General features: G+C 34.7%; 1 protein-coding gene across 1 annotated transcript; it reads left to right on the top strand.

Moving 5' to 3' along the window:
* The first annotated feature begins 6845 nt into the window (after nt 1-6845).
* On the top strand, nt 6846-11892 carry LOC126885301 (zinc finger protein Noc). Its single transcript, XM_050651817.1, has 2 exons — nt 6846-7071; nt 9748-11892. The coding sequence occupies exons 1-2, from the start codon at nt 6985-6987 to the stop codon at nt 11035-11037; spliced, it is 1377 nt and encodes a 458-aa protein (XP_050507774.1). The 5' UTR covers nt 6846-6984; the 3' UTR covers nt 11038-11892.
* The last annotated feature ends 6827 nt before the right edge of the window (nt 11893-18719 follow it).

Raw genomic sequence — 18719 nt, 5'->3', positions numbered from 1 at the left:
AAATAATTTAAACGCAGAATGAAATATTACATTATTATCGAGAGCCGAAAGTCCCTAAAAACTTCTATAATGTTTATTTTGATAAGTTACATGGGTGACAAAAAGGGGAAATGTAGTGTGATTTTTAATATCAAATATTGCATTGAAAAGAAACTTTTTGTTTATCCTAAGGAACTGTTAGCCCTCGGTAATAATGTAGTGTTTCATTCTGCGTTTAAATCTTTCAAAAATATTTATTAGTTTTCTCAGGTTTCGAAAAAAAAATGAATGCACTTAAATAGCATTGGACCAAAATCCTATGAAGCGCCTACTTCCTTAAAGATAGTTCAGTTTAAGTCTCCAAGGCAGTTTTTCATCGCTTCAGCTTTTTCTTGGATCTTATATATTATATTATACTATACCGTTCTCTTTATATAATACCCGTGTATTGGAGGGATGAGGGATGGGTTTTCTCATTCCTTAAGGCTTTCTTGTTTTTTCATATAGTCAGTCATTTTAATTGGATTCAATTGTTGAATGAATTCATCCCAGGAACTGCTTCTATAGTGCTATTGTAATTGCTTCTTTACCTCCCTGATTAGGCGATATTGACTTCGGGAAGAAATTATTAGAGGCTACCAAAGGGACATAACATAAATAGGAATAGCAAACAGGAGGAAACAAATAAAGGGCCGAAAAAAATAAAAACTAACAATGAATTGGAAGCTAAGAGTCAAGGCCATCTATGTGACAAGTGATTTCAATCATTGTTTTGATATAGTTTAGAAACAATTTTAATACATTGTCATTTCAGATTACAATGAAGACTTCTAGAAAATATTGTACAGCTCGCAAAACCAGCCTAATGAATAAACCAAAGAAAACATAAAAAGCGTGAGATCAGAGGTACTACCAAATATAGAAAGATTCGGAATAGAAAGCGCTGTAAAAGAGCTAAAAAAATTAAGCTCCATAACGTGACGGTATACCTAATTCCCGAGCTTTTGAAAACACGCAAGTGTATATACTATTTATGAGAGTTATTAACAATAGGTTGACTTATAAAATGGATAATTACGAACCGGTAGGTAGAACTGGATGGCTTCCCCAAAGGATATAGTACCTAAATCAGACCATTTTCTTACAATGAGAACATTGATCTATCTATCTATCTAATCAGCCCTAAACATCCATCCTTGGATATAGGCCTCCTCTTCCTTCTTCCATGTCTCTCTATCTTGGGCAATTTGCATCCAATTTGACCCAGTGTGTTTCTTCAGGTCATCCGACCATCGCATCTGTGGCCTTCCCCTTTTTCGTTTGTGGTTCCACGGTCTCCAATGTATAATCATCTTAGTTCATCTTTCATCCTTCTGCCGTAGGGTGTGTCCGGCGAACTTCCATTTAAGCTTTGCTACTTGGGTAGAGACATCTTCCGCTTTGGTTTTGTTACGGATTCATTCGTTTCTTTTCCTATCTGATAGTTTAATGTTCAGCATTTGTCTTTCCATGGATCTTTCTGTCTTTGCTATTTTTCCATATTTTCTTTTGTAAACGTCCATGTCTGAGAGCCATATATTAGAACAGGGAATAAACATTGATTGAATACTCTTGTTTTTAGGTATTGCGGCTATTTTCTGTTCTTTAGAATATAAGACAGTTTTCCGAATGATGCCCAGGACAATCTTATTCTTCTCTTTATTTCTTCGGTTTGATTTTCTTTATTTAATCTTGTGATTTGTCCTAGATATATATACTCTTTTACTTGTTCTATTCTTGTTTGTGCCACTGTAATTATTAGTTCTTCTTGTTGATTGGTCATGGTTTTTGTTTTACTGTAACTCATCTTCAGTCCTATCTTTGTCGATTCTATATCTAGTTCTTCCATTATTATTTGTAATTCTTCACTTCTTTCTGTTATTAATACAATATCATCAGCATATCGTAAGTGATTCAGATATTGCCCGTTTATGTTTATACCCAAGCCATCCCAGTGTAGTTGTTTGAACACATCTTCTATCGCTTGGTTGAATAGCTTGGGCGAGATGGTATCTCCTTGTCTTACTCCTCGGTTTATTTTAATAGGCTGCGTTTGTTTCATTAGCTTAATAGTTGTTGTTGCCTTATCATATATGTATATTTGTAATTAAGTCGGTATATCTGTAGTCTATTCTGCTGTTTTGTAGGGAATTCTTTACTGCCCAGTGTTCCACACTATCAAATGCTTTTTCGAAGTCAATAAGGAGAACATTGATAGAAAATGCAAATTTCAACTACCCGTTTTTCTTGCCTTTGTAGACTACAAAAAGGCATTTGAGAGTGTCGAGATGGGGGCCATAGAACAAGCTATTAATAATATTGTAAAACAGATTCGAGATATAGGCAACTAATACATAATATATGAAAATGCAACTATGATAGTAGATCTAGACAAACATACAAATCCGATTCCCATTAAGACATAAGTTAGACAAGGCGAAAGCTGTTTATCAATCTAGCCCTAGAAGTCGTCTTCAAAACTACAAATTGGTCAACTTATGGCATCAACGTATGGCAACAGGTTAAACTACCTCAGATTCGCTAGTCGAGGAACTACAAACATTGATGAAGGAACAGACAGCTTCCAACACGTCGGCCTAAACATAAATATAACAAAAACAAAGACAGTGTCAAACACAGACGACCCTAGACGTATAACTTTAAATGACAATGAGATAGAACAAGTCCAAAAATATATCTACTTATTTCAAATTTCGAAACTTGAAAAGGAGAACCAAACTGCAGAAATCACTCAGCAGAAGAACAAACTCAACTGGATACTTAATAACCGCAAAATACCGCAATGTTTGAGGAGCAAAGTGTTCAGTCAGTGCATCCTTCCTATAATGATATATGGATGTCAAACCTGGACCATAACCAAGGCAAATATGTATAAACTAGCCACAACAGAAAGAACAATGAAAAGGACAACGTTAGGTATACGACTGTTAGATTAAATAAGGAACCAGTGAGTAAGAACAAAAACAAACGTCGAGGATATCACAACAAAAATTCCCAAACTCAAATGGAGCTTCGCAGGCCGCACTGCTAGACAAACAGATCAATGTTGGAACGCCACATTAAATATTGGATGCCTTAAAGGCTCGTTTTCACGCTACGTCTTATTGTACGTTTTGTGTCTCATGCAAAACGTACGACAAAACGTACGTTTTGTTCAGTGTATAATGTGGCGTGTAAACAGCAAAACGTACGTCTTTTCGACACACAAAACGTACAATAAAGGCTCGTTTTCACGCTAAGTCTTATTGTATGTTTTGTGTATCATGCAAAACGTACGACAAAACGTACGTTTTGTCCAATGTATAATGTGGCGTGTAAATAGCAAAACGTACGTCTTGTCGACACACAAAACGTACAATAAGACGTAGCGTGAAAACAGCAAAACGTACGTCTTGTCGAATCGAAACAATTAAATCCGCTTATTCACAAAACGTACGTTTTGTCGTACGTTTTGTATGACACACAAAACGTACAATAAGACGTAGCGTGAAAACGACGCTTTAGACGTAGCGTGAAAACAGCGAAACGTACGTCTTGTCGAATCGAAAAAATTAAGGGCCATTTTTACGCTACGTCTTATTGTACGTTTTGTGTGTCATGCAAAACGTACGACAAAACGTACGTTTTGTGAATAAGCGAATTTAATTTTTTCGATTCGATAAGACGTACCTTTTGCTGTTTTCACGCTACGTCTTATTGTACGTTTTGTGTGTCGACAAGACGTACGTTTTGCTGTTACAAGCCACATTATATACTTGACAAAACGTACATTTTGTCGTACGTTTTGCATGACAGACAAAACGTACAATAAGACGTAGCGTGAAAACGACCCTACAAAGGTAGATGACCGAGAGAAGACCACATATGAGATGGGTAGATGACAATAAAAAAATAGCTGGAATAAATTGGAAGTATGTTGCTCAGGATAGAAATCGATGGAAGGGCTTGGGAGATACTTATGTCCAACAATGGACGATAGAAGGCTCAGAAGAAGAAGAGATAATTTCAAATGAATAGGTATTATTTATTTTAGATTTTGCACATATTTGGAAGACATTTCTTTTGCAAATATTTGATGGACATATTTGAGAGAAACATCACGTGGTGACAGATGCGAACTCCTGCTCCTTTAATCCGCTTATTCACAAAACTTACGTTTTGTCGTACGTTTTGCATGACACACAAAACGTACAATAAGGCGTAGCGTGAAAACGACCCTACAAAGGTAGATGACCGAGAGAAGACCACATATGAGATGGGTAGATGACAATAAAAAAATAGCTGGAATAAATTGGAAGTATGTTGCTCAGGATAGAAATCGATGGAAGGGCTTGGGAGATACTTATGTCCAACAATGGAGGATAGAAGGCTCAGAAGAAGAAGAGATAATTTCAAATGAATAGGTATTATTTATTTTAGATTTTGCACATATTTGTTTGGAAGACATTTCTTTTGCAAATATTTGATGGACATATTTGAGAGAAACATCACGTGGTGACAGATACGAACTCCTGCTCCTTTAATCCGCTTATTCACAAAACTTACGTTTTGTCGTACGTTTTGCATGACACACAAAACGTACAATAAGGCGTAGCGTGAAAACGACCCTACAAAGGTAGATGACCGAGAGAAGACCACATATGAGATGGGTAGATGACAATAAAAAAATAGCTGGAATAAATTGGAAGTATGTTGCTCAGGATAGAAATCGATGGAAGGGCTTGGGAGATACTTATGTCCAACAATGGACGATAAAAGGCTCAGAAGAAGAAGAGATAATTTCAAATGAATAGGTATGATCACATATTTGGAAGACATTTCTTTTGCAAATATTTGATGGACATATTTGAGAGAAACATCACGTGGTGACAGATACGAACTCCTAAAATTAATAATACAGGGAAAAATTCAAGCAAGGCGCAGCATAGGTAGAAGAAAAATGTCCTGGCTGAGAAATCTCAGAGAATGGTTTGGATGCAGCTCAACTGAACTCTTTCGGGCTGTAGTGTCAAAAGTTAGAATAGCAATGATGATTGCAACCTTCGTCGCGGAGATGGCACGTAAAGAAGAAGGAAGACATTTTATTTAACATTCATTATTTGAGAAGTCTGAAATATGTACAAGACTGTTTACTGGTTTAAAATAATTTCAGCTATTAGTAAGTATATTTACATTCATATTATTTATTAAAATAGCTTATTAAATGAAGAATTTGACAGACAGCCTGTAGAGTCAATGGAGACAGTAGCAGCAGTGGTCACCAAAATAACAAACGAGGAAGTGGCTCAAGCGCTTCAAAAAATAAAGAAAGGAAAAGCGGTATGACCAGATGATATTCCTGGGAAAGTATGGAGAGCATTGGGAGAGACAGGAACAAGGTTGCTAGCAGGTTTATTTAATAGAATCATGGAAGTTGGACAAATGCCAGACGAATGGAGAAGCAGTATACTAGTGCCTGTCTACAAAAACAAGGGAGATATACAACAATGTACAAACTACAGGGCTATAAACTGCTTAGCCACACCATGAAAATATGGGAAAGAGTAATTGATAGACGGATACGTGAAGAGACCGAAATATCCGAGAATCGGTTTGAAACTAAAGAAACAAACGCTCATATGGTATTCATTGATCTTGAGAAACCATATGATAGAGTTCCTCGAGAGATTCTGTGGTGGGCACTCAATAAGAAAGGAGTCCCTGGTGAATATGTAAAGATTTTGAGGGATATGTATGAGGGAGTAACGACTAGTGTTAGGACAGGTGTGGGAGAGACTGATAAATTTAATGTGAAAGTAGGATTGCACCAAGGCTCGGTGCTTAGTCCGTATTTGTTCTCATTAGTTTTGGACCAGATAACAGCGAAACTACAGGGTAACATTCGATGGTGCTTAATGTATGCTGATGATGTCGTGTTAGTAGGAAGTAGTGAAAGAGACTTAGAACAAAAACTGGAACAGTGGAGACAAGCTCTGGAGGAAAAAGGTTTAAAACTTAGTAGGACAAAGACAGAGTATTTGCAATGTTCATTTAAAGATGGAGGTACTACAAATAAAATGGTATCTTCGGATGGTGAACTGATTGTAAAAAGAATTAGTTTTAAATACCTGGGATCGGTGTTACAGAGTAATGGAGAAATAGATGGAGATGCATGCAGTAGAATTAGGGCTGGATGGATAAAGTGGAAGGAAGCGAGTTGTGTGCTATGTGACAGGAAAATTCCAATGAAGTTGAAGGGAGAATTCTATAAAATAGTCATAAGACTGGCTATGATGTACGGAACTGAATGTTGGGCAGTGAAAAAGAAAGAGGAACAACGAAAGCATGTGGCGGAAATGAGAATGCTTACATGGATGAGTGGAGTGACAAAAAAGGATAAATTAAAAATGAGTATATTAGAGGAAGTCTAGGTGTGGCACCAATTGATGAGTAGGAGAGGCAGGCCAAAGAAGACGTGGGGGGAGACGATTAGGTAGGACATGTTGGTAAAGGGGATTAATATTGATATGACCCAAGATAGAATTGTATGGAGAAATGCAATTAGGGAAGCCGACCCCGCATAGGGATAAGGCAAAGAGAATGATGAATGATGATGATTATTTATTAAAATAGATCTGAGCATTTAATTATTTAATTAATTTTCAGACCCCATCCTTTCCCAATAATTTCCCTAGTTTCCACGATTTATTAACTTTAGTATCCTCTCTGACCGGCCTATGACATTTTCATGGGCCATAAAATGAAAGGAAATGGACTGCGCCTGCGTTCCACCACTGCCAGACACAGCAGCCTCTGTTTTCAACCTGGCCTCATATCGAAGTCAGCCGTCGAACGAGAGTGATCTGTGTATTAACTTCTGTAACTTGATTTTTGAAAAGTGACAAGTTTTGTTTTTGACTAACAGACAATTTTTGATTCGTTGTTTTTGTGGACTAACCGTTGCAAATGGTGGTGTTAGAAGGTGGCAGCATGTTGTCCTCAGCGGGCAATCAGTACCTTCAACCGGATTATCTATCCCCTTTACCTACAACGGTAAGATACATAACTATTATTGTTTAATGAATAATAATCTTTTTTTTAATAACTAAATAATGATACAAACCCTTTGAAGACGGGGTTCTAAAGAAAATATCAAGCATCGCTTATACATCTTCGTATTGTATCTTTAAAATTTACAGTTTGTGTATTATTTACCAAATTATTTTACCAAAACACAGGTACATAAAACATATATCAAGATTTAGATTTCAACAGGATTTAGAACGGGAAAACATTGTATATTTAACCATGTCAAACAAATGTATATTATAAAAAATACTATTTCTATGTGGTGTACCACTATAAACAACATTTTAACATCAGATAATATCAAATTTGTGTATCCTTAACCTGGAAGAAGATACTAGGACATGTAAAAACCTATTTGCTAGTAAAATGTAAAATTTGCCCTGTTATGAAGCTTGTGTCCGCTTTCCTCATTGTTTTTGCCGTCGGATGTGACAGTCGAATCTAGTGCTGTAATTTCATGTTTTTGTATAAAATAAAAATATGCTCCGATCTATTATTTTCTGTATCTTTCCGTATCCGTATTTTTCAAATCACTTATTCTACGTATTTGCGTCTTTCTTCAGGTTTTTTTAGTTTTTATGCGATCTTCCTATTTCAGTTGCCGTCGCTTACATGATTTTAACGAGAGGTTGGGAGTTTTTGGTATCAAAAAATCATGTTGTCATTTCTTTAGTTTGTTTATAAAATTTATGGGTCAGTTTAAATTATCAAACGTTCAACAATAAATTATTGATACAAGAAAAAAACTTTTCTTCTAAAGTTTTCATTATACTATTATACTGACATTATTGATAGATTTTATCCTCAGATTATTGCCCTATTGCACAGCACATAATAATTACATTGCAATTTTTACAAAAACCTGTAATTTTTTATTACTTATCTTCGGTTTTGGATATTACTACTTGAAGAATGATTCAATATCATAAACTTCAAAATCAATAGATTTTCTGAGTAACAGGGATTTTCAATAAATTTTCTTTTCGATAAAATTTTTCAGACTTCTTTAAACAATGACAAAGTAGTATTCTATTATAATCAATCATGACACTGATGTACTTATGTATAAGTACTACATGTTATTACATTGTATTTCCGTTTGAGATTGATCAGGTACTTAGCTTGGCTCCTTTAATAATAATTTGGAGTTTCAAATTCGCGCTTGCAAATTAGGGAATAAGGAAAATATAGAAAACTTGGGAAAATAGATAAACTAACCAAACCATCAAACGCAAAGAAACTACACGGCAAAAAAGTGATAGAAGAATTTAGATTTAATATAGTGAAGCAGTGAGAAACATTAAAAAAATCAAGAATTGACGTACCTAATAATAAAGGTTTAAGATAAACATTACAGATTTATCACCTCTGTGCTCTGTATATTAGACCTGGATCCCGCGTACCAAAAAAAGTTGATTAATAGCAAGCTGAAAATTTGTCAATAGCTTAACTGTGTCTAGTCGGACAAACTCTGATGTACGGGAACACTGGAATAGGGGAAGCTTTAATTGTGGAACAGTTTAAAAATTTGGAACGTCAATTTACGAAAACATCCCATGTATTTTGTCAGACAGAATATCTAATTGATTTGTTATCATTAAACTCTCATGAAAAAATCAGACTGCTATTATTAACCAACATAATTACTGTCATTTGACATGTTTTTCGTGTTCCACTCATTAAAATACCCAGTTGGTGATAAACACCAGTCTGATTTTTGCACAAGAGTTTAATGAAATGGTAGCAAATCAATTGGAAGTTCTGTCCGACAAAATACATGGAACGTTTTCGTAGTATGACGTTCCAAATTTTTAACCTGTTCCACAATTAAAACTTTCCCTGTTCCAGTGTTCCCATACATCAAAGTTTGTCGGACTAGACACCGTTAAGCTATTAACAAATTTTCAGCTTGCTATTAATCAATTTTTTTGGTACGCGGGATTCAGGTCTATATGCTCCATCTTATTCATTGAGCCCTTGTAAGGGCATGGTGACAGTCTAAATATGCTTGCTGTCGCCATTTTCTGCGATCCTGTGCCTGTGTCGGATGGACGCCATGTCGACATTTGGCCTGCCCATCGTGTTGATCTTCCCCTTGGTCTTCTACCTCTCCTTCTGTGATACCAAAAGTACCATGGTCCCCAATTTACGTATGATCGCTTTACTTTTTTTCTTCTGTCTTTTACACGAGGCTCTTACAGGATTGACAGGTTGGTGGTTGTTCCATTGGTGCTCTTCTGCATGTTTCTTTCTCTCAGCTCTTTCAATTCTATTCCTTTAGCTCCAACTTTTTCTCCGTCTATCTCGTTTTCTCTGTTCTTCTGGTTGTCATTTTATTATTTCCTTTGATATTCGTTTTCTATCCATTATTTCTTATTAGATCTAATGATCTAATGTTTCTTCATTAGATCTTCCTGCTGTTCTTCTCAAAAAATCAATTTCCGTTGCTCTCAGTGTTGCCAGTGTTCTTTCTTTCAGTGGCCATATCTTAAAGCTGTATAGAGTGATATGTACTTTTCACTAGGGTCTGGGATGTTTTTTTAAGTTGTACTTTATGTATGTTAATGCCAAATGAATTAACTTATACTCTTCCAATTGAGAGTCTTAAATATTTAATAATCGGTTTTTCTTTTGTTTCAGCTCGATGCGAAAAAGAGTCCATTGGCTCTATTGGCACAAACGTGCAGTCAAATAGGAGCCGATTCGCCCACAACAAAGACGCTTATTTCTCCATTAGATAAAGCCAAGAAGATTGGTAGCGATAACTTACGAACTTCTCCAACTACAGGAAAAGAAAAAACCGACAAAGCATCCCCACGGATAACACCAAGTGAACAAAGGTTGGCGTTTAAACCGTATGAAACTAACGTGGTGACGAAGAGAACCGAAGAGACTCGTCCAAGTTCTGAGAATAGTGTACACAATGGGGACGATAAAAAATCTGACAATGGTAGTGCTGGAAGAAAAACCGCGTCACCGTCCAGGAACTCATCAGCTACTCCCGTCACCGACACTGGGAAAAGTTCTCCAGAGCAGAAATGTGCTACCCCATCAGCAAGAGGCGCCAGTCCTATTATTCGGTCAGGGCTAGAAATACTGCAAGGCCACCCGAAAGATACTCCTCTTGGAACATTTAAACCTAGTGCGTTATCATCCGGTTTGAGTGGTTTGAATAATCCTTTGAGTGCTTTGTGTTGTCCACCCGGATTAGAGGCAACTAATCCTGCATTTAGACCTCCGTTTCCCGGTGCTTCGTTTAGTGCGCAACACGCAGCTATGTTTGCTGCAGGATACCCTGGCGGTAATCCAGGTCCCTACTTAAGTTATGCTCGTGTGAAGACTCCTTCAGGTGGCGAAGCATTAGTTCCAGTTTGTAAAGATCCCTACTGCACAGGATGTCAATTTAGTTTACAAAATCAACAATTACTGATGAGTGGTGCTGCAGGTCCTTGCCCTTCTGGATGCACCCAGTGTGATCACCAAAAGTACAATTTAGCCATGGCGATGTCTTTGGTTCCTCCAGGTCCAGTTCCCACATCGTCCTTAGCGTATTCTCAGCTAGGAAGACCTTATGTATGCAATTGGATAGCAGGTGACACATATTGTGGAAAGAGGTTCGTTACATCAGAGGAACTCTTACAGCATCTCAGAACTCACACCAATGGATCTGATCCAGCCACATCAGCCAGCTCGTCCTTACTTAGTCACCATTCGTTATTCTCCTCAGCCTCTCTACATCGGGCGGGATATCCCAATCCACCTCTGAGCCCATTATCTGCAGCGAGGTACCATCCTTATGGAAAACCCACTTTACCAACATCTTTGGGTGCTTCTCCATACAGTGCATTTAATCCAACGAGTTTAGGACCTTATTATTCCGCGTATTCTGTTTATGGACAAAGGTTGGGGGCAGCAGCCGTACACCAATAGTGCTAATTTTTTTAACAGTTTTTGATAAATGTACATGATGTCCTGTATGTAAAATAATAACAAAATCGATCAATTTGATGTTGAAGTATGAACAATTGTGATTAACATTAATATTTATTTAATTCTTCCTTGATTTGAAGTTTGCCAATTTTTAAGGTACATTTTAAAAACCAATACATATTTTGTACATTATTTCTTTTCAATCAAATAATTAGTCAAACTGTTCTTGACTCATCATCTGTTTACTTCCTATCAACGTTTTTCTGGTGATGGCTCTTCTGTTTGCTTATCACCTTACAGATATGTTGTTTCCTACTCTAAAACAGTTAACTACATTAATTATGTCCTCATTCTTCCACTATCACCGTTTGTTATGAATGGTTATAATTAAATATGTATTATTTATGGATGTCCATTCATTTTCTACATTAACTAAATTCTTATTAGTTCTACACTATACTCTCGCTAGGTAATCGCACAATCTTAATCACAGTTTTTCGCACAAAGCATAGGTCTTGTTTAATACTATTGATATTGTGTGACTTAAATCTCGAATTCATATTTTTGATTCGGCAATGATACTCAGGACATTTTGTACATTTTAGACATTGCGATTGATTGTCCATAACTGCAGACTGTGATAATTTGTACATATTATTTTTTGATTCGTGGTGAATGATGTGCAATCTTCAATGAAATAAATAATATCTTGCGCAATGCGTTTTTAGATATTGTTCGATTTTTAATTTTTATAGATCTAGGATGTTTCTCTATCATCCAAAAAATCTCATTTCTATAGTTATTTAAATGAATGTTGAGTTTCGATGATGCTTTAATAAAATGTTTGTAAATGTATTTTTTGTTTTATTTCTTTCACTTACAGGTTTGAGGTTTATACTGTAAAAATGTATAAAACCATAAAATAAAGGAGCAACAGTTGCTGAACAGCATAACATTACTCTGGGAATAAAAGAACTGTTATGTAATAGTGTCCAGGCTGAACAGAAGATAACCAGATAAATCATGTATTTATTTAAAAAAATTATTAACACTTACACAAAATGTCAGATCATACATGGGAGCAAACACTTATTTAGACTACATACGTATTGGTAATAATTGTAATATCAAAAATAATATGAACGCATGGTCAACAAGAAAAAATGTGCAATATTTACAAGCTAAAAACAGAAGAAGTAAACAATAAATAGGCAAAAGACATCGCAAAAAAGCTACCAACGGTCGAGACTGAATAATATGTAGAAACTGATTGGAACAACATCAAAATAAGCGTAATAAATAGAGTCAGTAAAGGAAGTAATAGAGCAAGAGCAAAATAATGGTTTGAAGGAGAATACAAAGCCAAAAACAGAGGAAACAAGCATGGGTAACGTGTATAACATCTTAAGGGTGTGGTCACTACGGAGACCAAAGGATTGTATCCTCGCTCCCTGGTATTTATATTCGTGAATTCTCGCATTTAAAATAATGTATTTATTTCACATAGCGATCGATAATATAGTTTCGATCGCTATGTAAAATAAATACATTATTTTATATGCGAGAATTCACGAATATAAATACCAGGGAGCGAGGATACAATCCTTTGGTCACCGTAGTGAGCACACACTAACAGATGAACAAGTAAATGAATACAATAGAAAAACATAAAGCAGCAAATAACACAAAAAACTGTACAAATACATTAGAAAACAATGTAACCAGTAAGACCCAAAATCTGCAAACAAAACTTTAGAAAGCATTTCTCTAACTTCTACCGTCTTGGGCAAAATAAAACAATGCAGAAATAGTGGGGAAGTAGAGATACGGAGTGAAAGAGACAACGCAGGAAACGCCCCCACATACAAGGTAGTTATTGAAACTGAAAAGGTTGAAATCAAGAAAAGCAGCAAAATCGGATGAAATTAACAAGGAATTAATAAAAAATGGCGGAGAACTGATATATCGGATTCAGTAACTAATAAAAAATACATGGAGTGGAGAAAAAAATGGTCATTTAATAACCATATACACAAAAAGTAGACCAAAGTGGATAACAGTAACTATTATAGAGGAATCATGCTACTAAACAGAACATACAAAATATATTGACAAGCATATTGAAAAACAGAGTAGATAAATACATTAGAGGGCAATACCAACAAGGCTTCAGAAAAGGAAAATCGGCTATAGAAGCCATTCACCTACTAACACAAATATTGAAAAGTCCTACGAACACCTACTATTTACAGACTTTCAGCAAGACTTACCCTACACAATTTATAGTATACGCTGGACGACATGGTAATTGCCGCAAGAGACAAAAAAGCTTGATGGATGACCTTGATATAAGTAGAAGAAGAGAAACAGGACTAAAAGTAAATGAATAAAAACGAAGAATCTGCTAATCTCAAGCAAAAGTTAATCATAAAGATTGAACAATGTATATTATTCCAAAAAGTAAAGATATTTAAGTATCTAGGTGTAACAGATAGCTCAATTGGCAGGAGCGCAAAGATAACTGTAATACTAAAAGAGACCAATAGAGCACATTGGAGATACCAAATATTACTAAACGACAGACATTTGCAAATACACCAAAATAAAAATATATAAAACAGCAATCAGACCTGTCATAACCTACGCAGCAGTCAGCAGATACAATGTGCATGACTATTAGTAGAGACGAAGATGAAGAGGTGTAGATGAAGAAGTATAATGAAAATGAAGATCCTTAGGAGAATTCTTGGAGCAAAAAATCCAAGAAGGAGAGTTTAAAAGATTATTTATCAACGATATTAGATAGATGGAGGAGATACCTAATAGTCCGATATATAAAGGCTCAAAGGTTGAAATAGATCGGCCATGTCAATCGGTATAACCGGAAGTAGCAAATAGATGAAAATATTTTCATTAAATAGATGACTCTTCAAAACCCCTCCATTCCAATTTTCATAGTTCTGTTGCCTTTAGTTCTCCAGATATTTCTAATAGGCCCTTTATCTGCCTCACCCTGTATAAACAGTTAATATTCCTTCCAGTCTTTCCATACATTTCTTGACCACTTCCTTCCGTTTTTTTCTGTCCAAAGCTTTTTCTTTCCAGTTCACAATATTACTTTTTTGTAAGTCTTCATATACGCTGTCTTTCCATCTCCTGCTTGGTCTACCTACCTATTCTTCTTTTTTGTATTGGTTTACGTGATAGTACCATTTTTGGCATTCTTTCCCTTCCCATTCTTTCAATGTGTCCTAAATCCTAAATATCGGATTCTCTGTGCTTTGTGCTTATATAGTTCTTCATGTTCCTTATTATTTCTTCTTTTCCATTGACCATCAATTTTCACGCCTCCATATATTGCTCTATGTATTTTCCTCTCCCATCTTTCTAAAAGGTCTATTTCTGATTTTTTAAACATCCATGTTTCACATGCATATGTAGCTGTAGGTGTAGGTCTGATAACTGTTTTGTAGCTTCTTATTTTTGTTTTTCTTGAGACATATTTGGATTTCATTAACAGTGATTGCTCTATTCTTGATCAAATTTCTGATTTCGGATTTAGATCTTCCGTAATTTAGACTTCTAAGTAGGTATTTGATCTTGGAATCTTGTTTAATGTCTTCATTTTTTTATCTGTATCCTTGTTATGACTTTACCCCTCTTACTTATAATCATGGTTTTTGTTTTCGTTTTGTTTATTGTTAAACTAAACAGTTCCCCAGTCTTACTTAGAGTCGCATTTAGTATAGTTTTAATATTCACTGCATTATTCATCTTTAAATTTTCAAAACTTCCTTATCTAATATTAAAAATTAAGCAAGATTTACAATTTAAATATTACACATTATACATTAAAAATGCCATAATTATTCACAAAAAATATAAATGACCTACTATAAAGTCAATTTATTACTATTAAATATTTATAAAACATTTGATAACGTTCCCTATCAGCTTCGGTATGAACAATTTTATCTCGGTCATATTTCACAGCGAGAATGATTTGTGACTTACTTCCGACTAAATTTGGAAATAACGAATGAATCAATCGGCCTCATTATACATGGTTCGTGCATTTTAATAATTTATAGGTTATAGAAAAAAATATTGTATGTTTATGATTTACTGCGCTAAAAGTTATACTTTTACAGCGGAAAAATCATGTCATGTACATATGGATCGCAAATTAACTATTGCAAAATTACAAACTAAAGTCAGTTTTCTTGTTGTTTATTCTAGGTCTACCTCAGGACCACTTTCATTTAAATTTGCAGAGCCAACTAATTCTATATCTAATTATTCTAAAACTCAGGGGCGTAACAGAGGCCCCCGCAGCGTGAAGCTTGCGGTGGGGCCCCAATCGAGCGGGGACCCCATCTTGTCGTCTGATATTATGTAAATATCTGTTATAGGTAAAAAAATGATTTTACTTTGTGTAATGATTTTTTAAATTTAAAAACGTAAATTTCTAAATAGGCGTATTCGGCAAGTGAATCATCTCATATCTAGAAACTTAATCTTTTCCGGTCTCACGAACTTTTATGGGTAACGACAATAAACTATAATGCTTTGTACGTAACTATTGAAAGATTTGAGAATGGCAATTTGCCGAATTTTAGAACAATATTTCTAAATCTAGATATGGGTTTTCTCTTTAATCTTTACGTACGTTTAGTATTTCGATACAATTATCCAGAGGCGTAACAGAGGCCCCCGCAGCATGAAGGGGGCCCCAATATGTCAAGGGCCCCATCTTGCTGTCTAATACATATATGTAAAAATGTGTTGTTATATTATTTGCATACATACGTTTTTTAAGCAGTGCAGTATTGAAAATTAAGCTGGCTATCCGAATTAATAAAATTGTAGATATATTCGCTGATAGTAGATAGTGCAAGAAGAAAGTTGTTCATCTCATAGAATAATACTTTATTGTAATCATTTAGTAATTTTTGTTGTATTTTATTCTATACCAATAAAGATGAAAAATGTAAGTCGTCATAAACAATGCATGAATACCCCAATTGCTCAGTAAATGACAGTTTTGGAGTGAAATTATCAGCTTCACGACGGACGTATTTGCTTGACAATTTGGATTTGGATTTAGGTTCTAGTTACACTCCACTTCAAAGTTGAATTTATGCCATTGGTTGCTTTTACTTCGGGGGTGACACCCGTGCGTGTGGGGTGAAAAACATACGTTTAAAATAAGTCCGGAAATTTATAAATTGACTAATTATAAGCAACTTGAAAATGTTTATTGTAAATGCTATAAGCGAGTGAAAATGTTTATTTTTCAACAACAAAAAAAAAACAAAGTTTTCAGACGGGTTTTTCGCAAAAAACTCAAAAATAAGTATTTATCGAATTAAATATTAGATATCGAAAAAATATTAGTAGCAAAAATGTAGCTTATAAGATATAAAAAAATGGTGTACTTATTCATGAAGTCTATCGACACAGTAAAAGCACAGTTGAAGCTCGTGGAAAATTATTCTTATTCGTCCAATTCCAAATCGAATATTTCAACCTGAAATAACCAAAGAATGAAGCAATTTTCGGAAAAATCTCATTAAAACTTGTTTTAAATGTATCAAAAAAAAGCTTTATTTTTATTTTTTTATAAAAGTTTCTAGTACCAAAACTATACGAGTTACGCTCAAAATAAAGTTGGCCCCTTTTTTGGTGAAAAAAAAAAATCGTGAAATAATGTCCCTATTTCGCACCCTAAATAAAATTTATCATTAGCGCTTTACCATTTACTTTAAATATTTATTGTTTATATGATCTGTAAGTTTGACCGGTTCGAAGTTCTTATTTTTGAAAAAATTTGGTTTCATAGTAAAATAGTTATTTTGGAAACATGTCTTTTTTTTTTAAATAACTTAAAAAGTATTCGTCATACAAAAAATCTCGAAGAGTAAAGGAATGTAGGTCTTGCTTTTATAAATATTTTGGCTTTATTTAGTTTTTCTGTAAGACAAAAATTGGTTAAGATATGGCTGTTTAAAATTTGCATCTACTCGTGCTTAGTGACTCGTTCAAGCCATTTTAACTAGAACCCTTTTTAAAATAAGCACTTTGAACCGGTGAAACTTACAGGTCATATAAAAAAGTAATTCTTAAGGCGATAACGATTAGTTTCATTTGAGGTGCTAAATAGGCGGAGATTTTCACAATTTTTTTACCAAAAAATAGGATTAATTTTATTTTGAGCGTAACTGGCTTAGTTTTGATGCTAGAAACTTTTGTAAAAAAAAGCTTCTTTTAAACACTTTTTTCATTACAACTCTTCTTTTACTGAGTCGATAGACTTCATTTTTACTTTATCGTACTATATACGTAGTATAGTATAATAGATAAAGTTATAGGATCGTGCAAAAAAATTTTTTTCAGATTTCACTTTTTTTCGACGTTTTGAGTCCCCCTGAGTCTAAAAAGCAAATAAAAAAAACATGTCGGAAGTATGTACGTACGTACGTATGTCGCCACCGCCCAGCAAAAACTACTGGACCGATTTTGATGAAATTCGGTATGAGTAAGTTTAAGAGAATTTTGTCGAGAAACTAAGCTTTAAAAAAAAACCTCTCAAAGGGGGGCCGAAATAGGGGGGTTATTTTGGGCCCATTTTTGCAAATTTTGACCGAAATGAATGAAATTCAACTCAAAGTAAGCTCATCGATAGGTAAATAAAAATACGGAATTTGACATTTCCAAATTCAAAATGGCGGCCAAAATGGCCGACCGCCCACCCGACACATTTCCCTATCTATCTAAAAACTTGTTGAAGATAAGTTTAATTTGAAAAAGTCGTTATATAGTCTAAAGATGGGGCTATAAGAAGGATGTTATCGTTTTTCAGAAAAAGTTACGGGTTGCCTATATTTAAGGGGTCACATTTTGACATAAATTTGAACTAGATTTTCTCAAAAATGGCTCCAAGGAAATTTTTTATTTTTTGATATATCTTTGATATTCTATCAGTAAATTGAATGACATTAGTCATATATCTTAACTCCCCATAGGAGGGGAGTTATGAATTTTTTATAAAAAAATATTCGAGTGCCCGTAACTTCCTTCTTAATAGAAACTTAAATTTGAAATTTTGCAAACATATATGGTACTTTATTATCTATTATCACAATAAATTTTACCAAAAATATGGCTTCCGGTTGAACCGGAAATGAATAAAAAATCTTAATTTTTTTAGATACGCCCTGTATATTTTAACATATTTTGAAAGAATGCAAAATTACCTTTCCAATGACATAAAATTCATTGCTGTAGCTCAAAAACTCGAAAAGTTACGGTAAATAGAAATTTTGCTATAATCTTATGTGTGTCCTCTCTCACGCGTTCATAGCAGAGCATTATTGTAGGGCAGTCAATGAGGGTATTTGGCTCCGAATTCCATCCTACTACATTGATGTACTTGATATTTTCACAGTAAGTAGGGAATAGCTCAAGAAACAAAATCTACCCTATATACTATGGCGCTTTTATCTTGGGGCGGTTCCCACTTCTTCAAGGGGGTAGAAAATTTGTTGGTCAAAATAAGCACGAAAGTGGCTAAAGAACCTATTTCTAAGCAAAAACTGGTCTATACTTTTTTTTTGGAACTCAATACTTTTTGAGTTATGCGTAGTTGAAAATTGGCCATTTTCGTTGAAAAATGACACCTT

Source organism: Diabrotica virgifera, chromosome 5, assembly GCF_917563875.1.
Source record: "Diabrotica virgifera virgifera chromosome 5, PGI_DIABVI_V3a".
Classification (NCBI taxonomy): domain Eukaryota; kingdom Metazoa; phylum Arthropoda; class Insecta; order Coleoptera; family Chrysomelidae; genus Diabrotica; species Diabrotica virgifera.
Note: the sequence above shows the minus strand (reverse complement) of the source record. Positions and strands in the feature narration are given on the sequence as shown.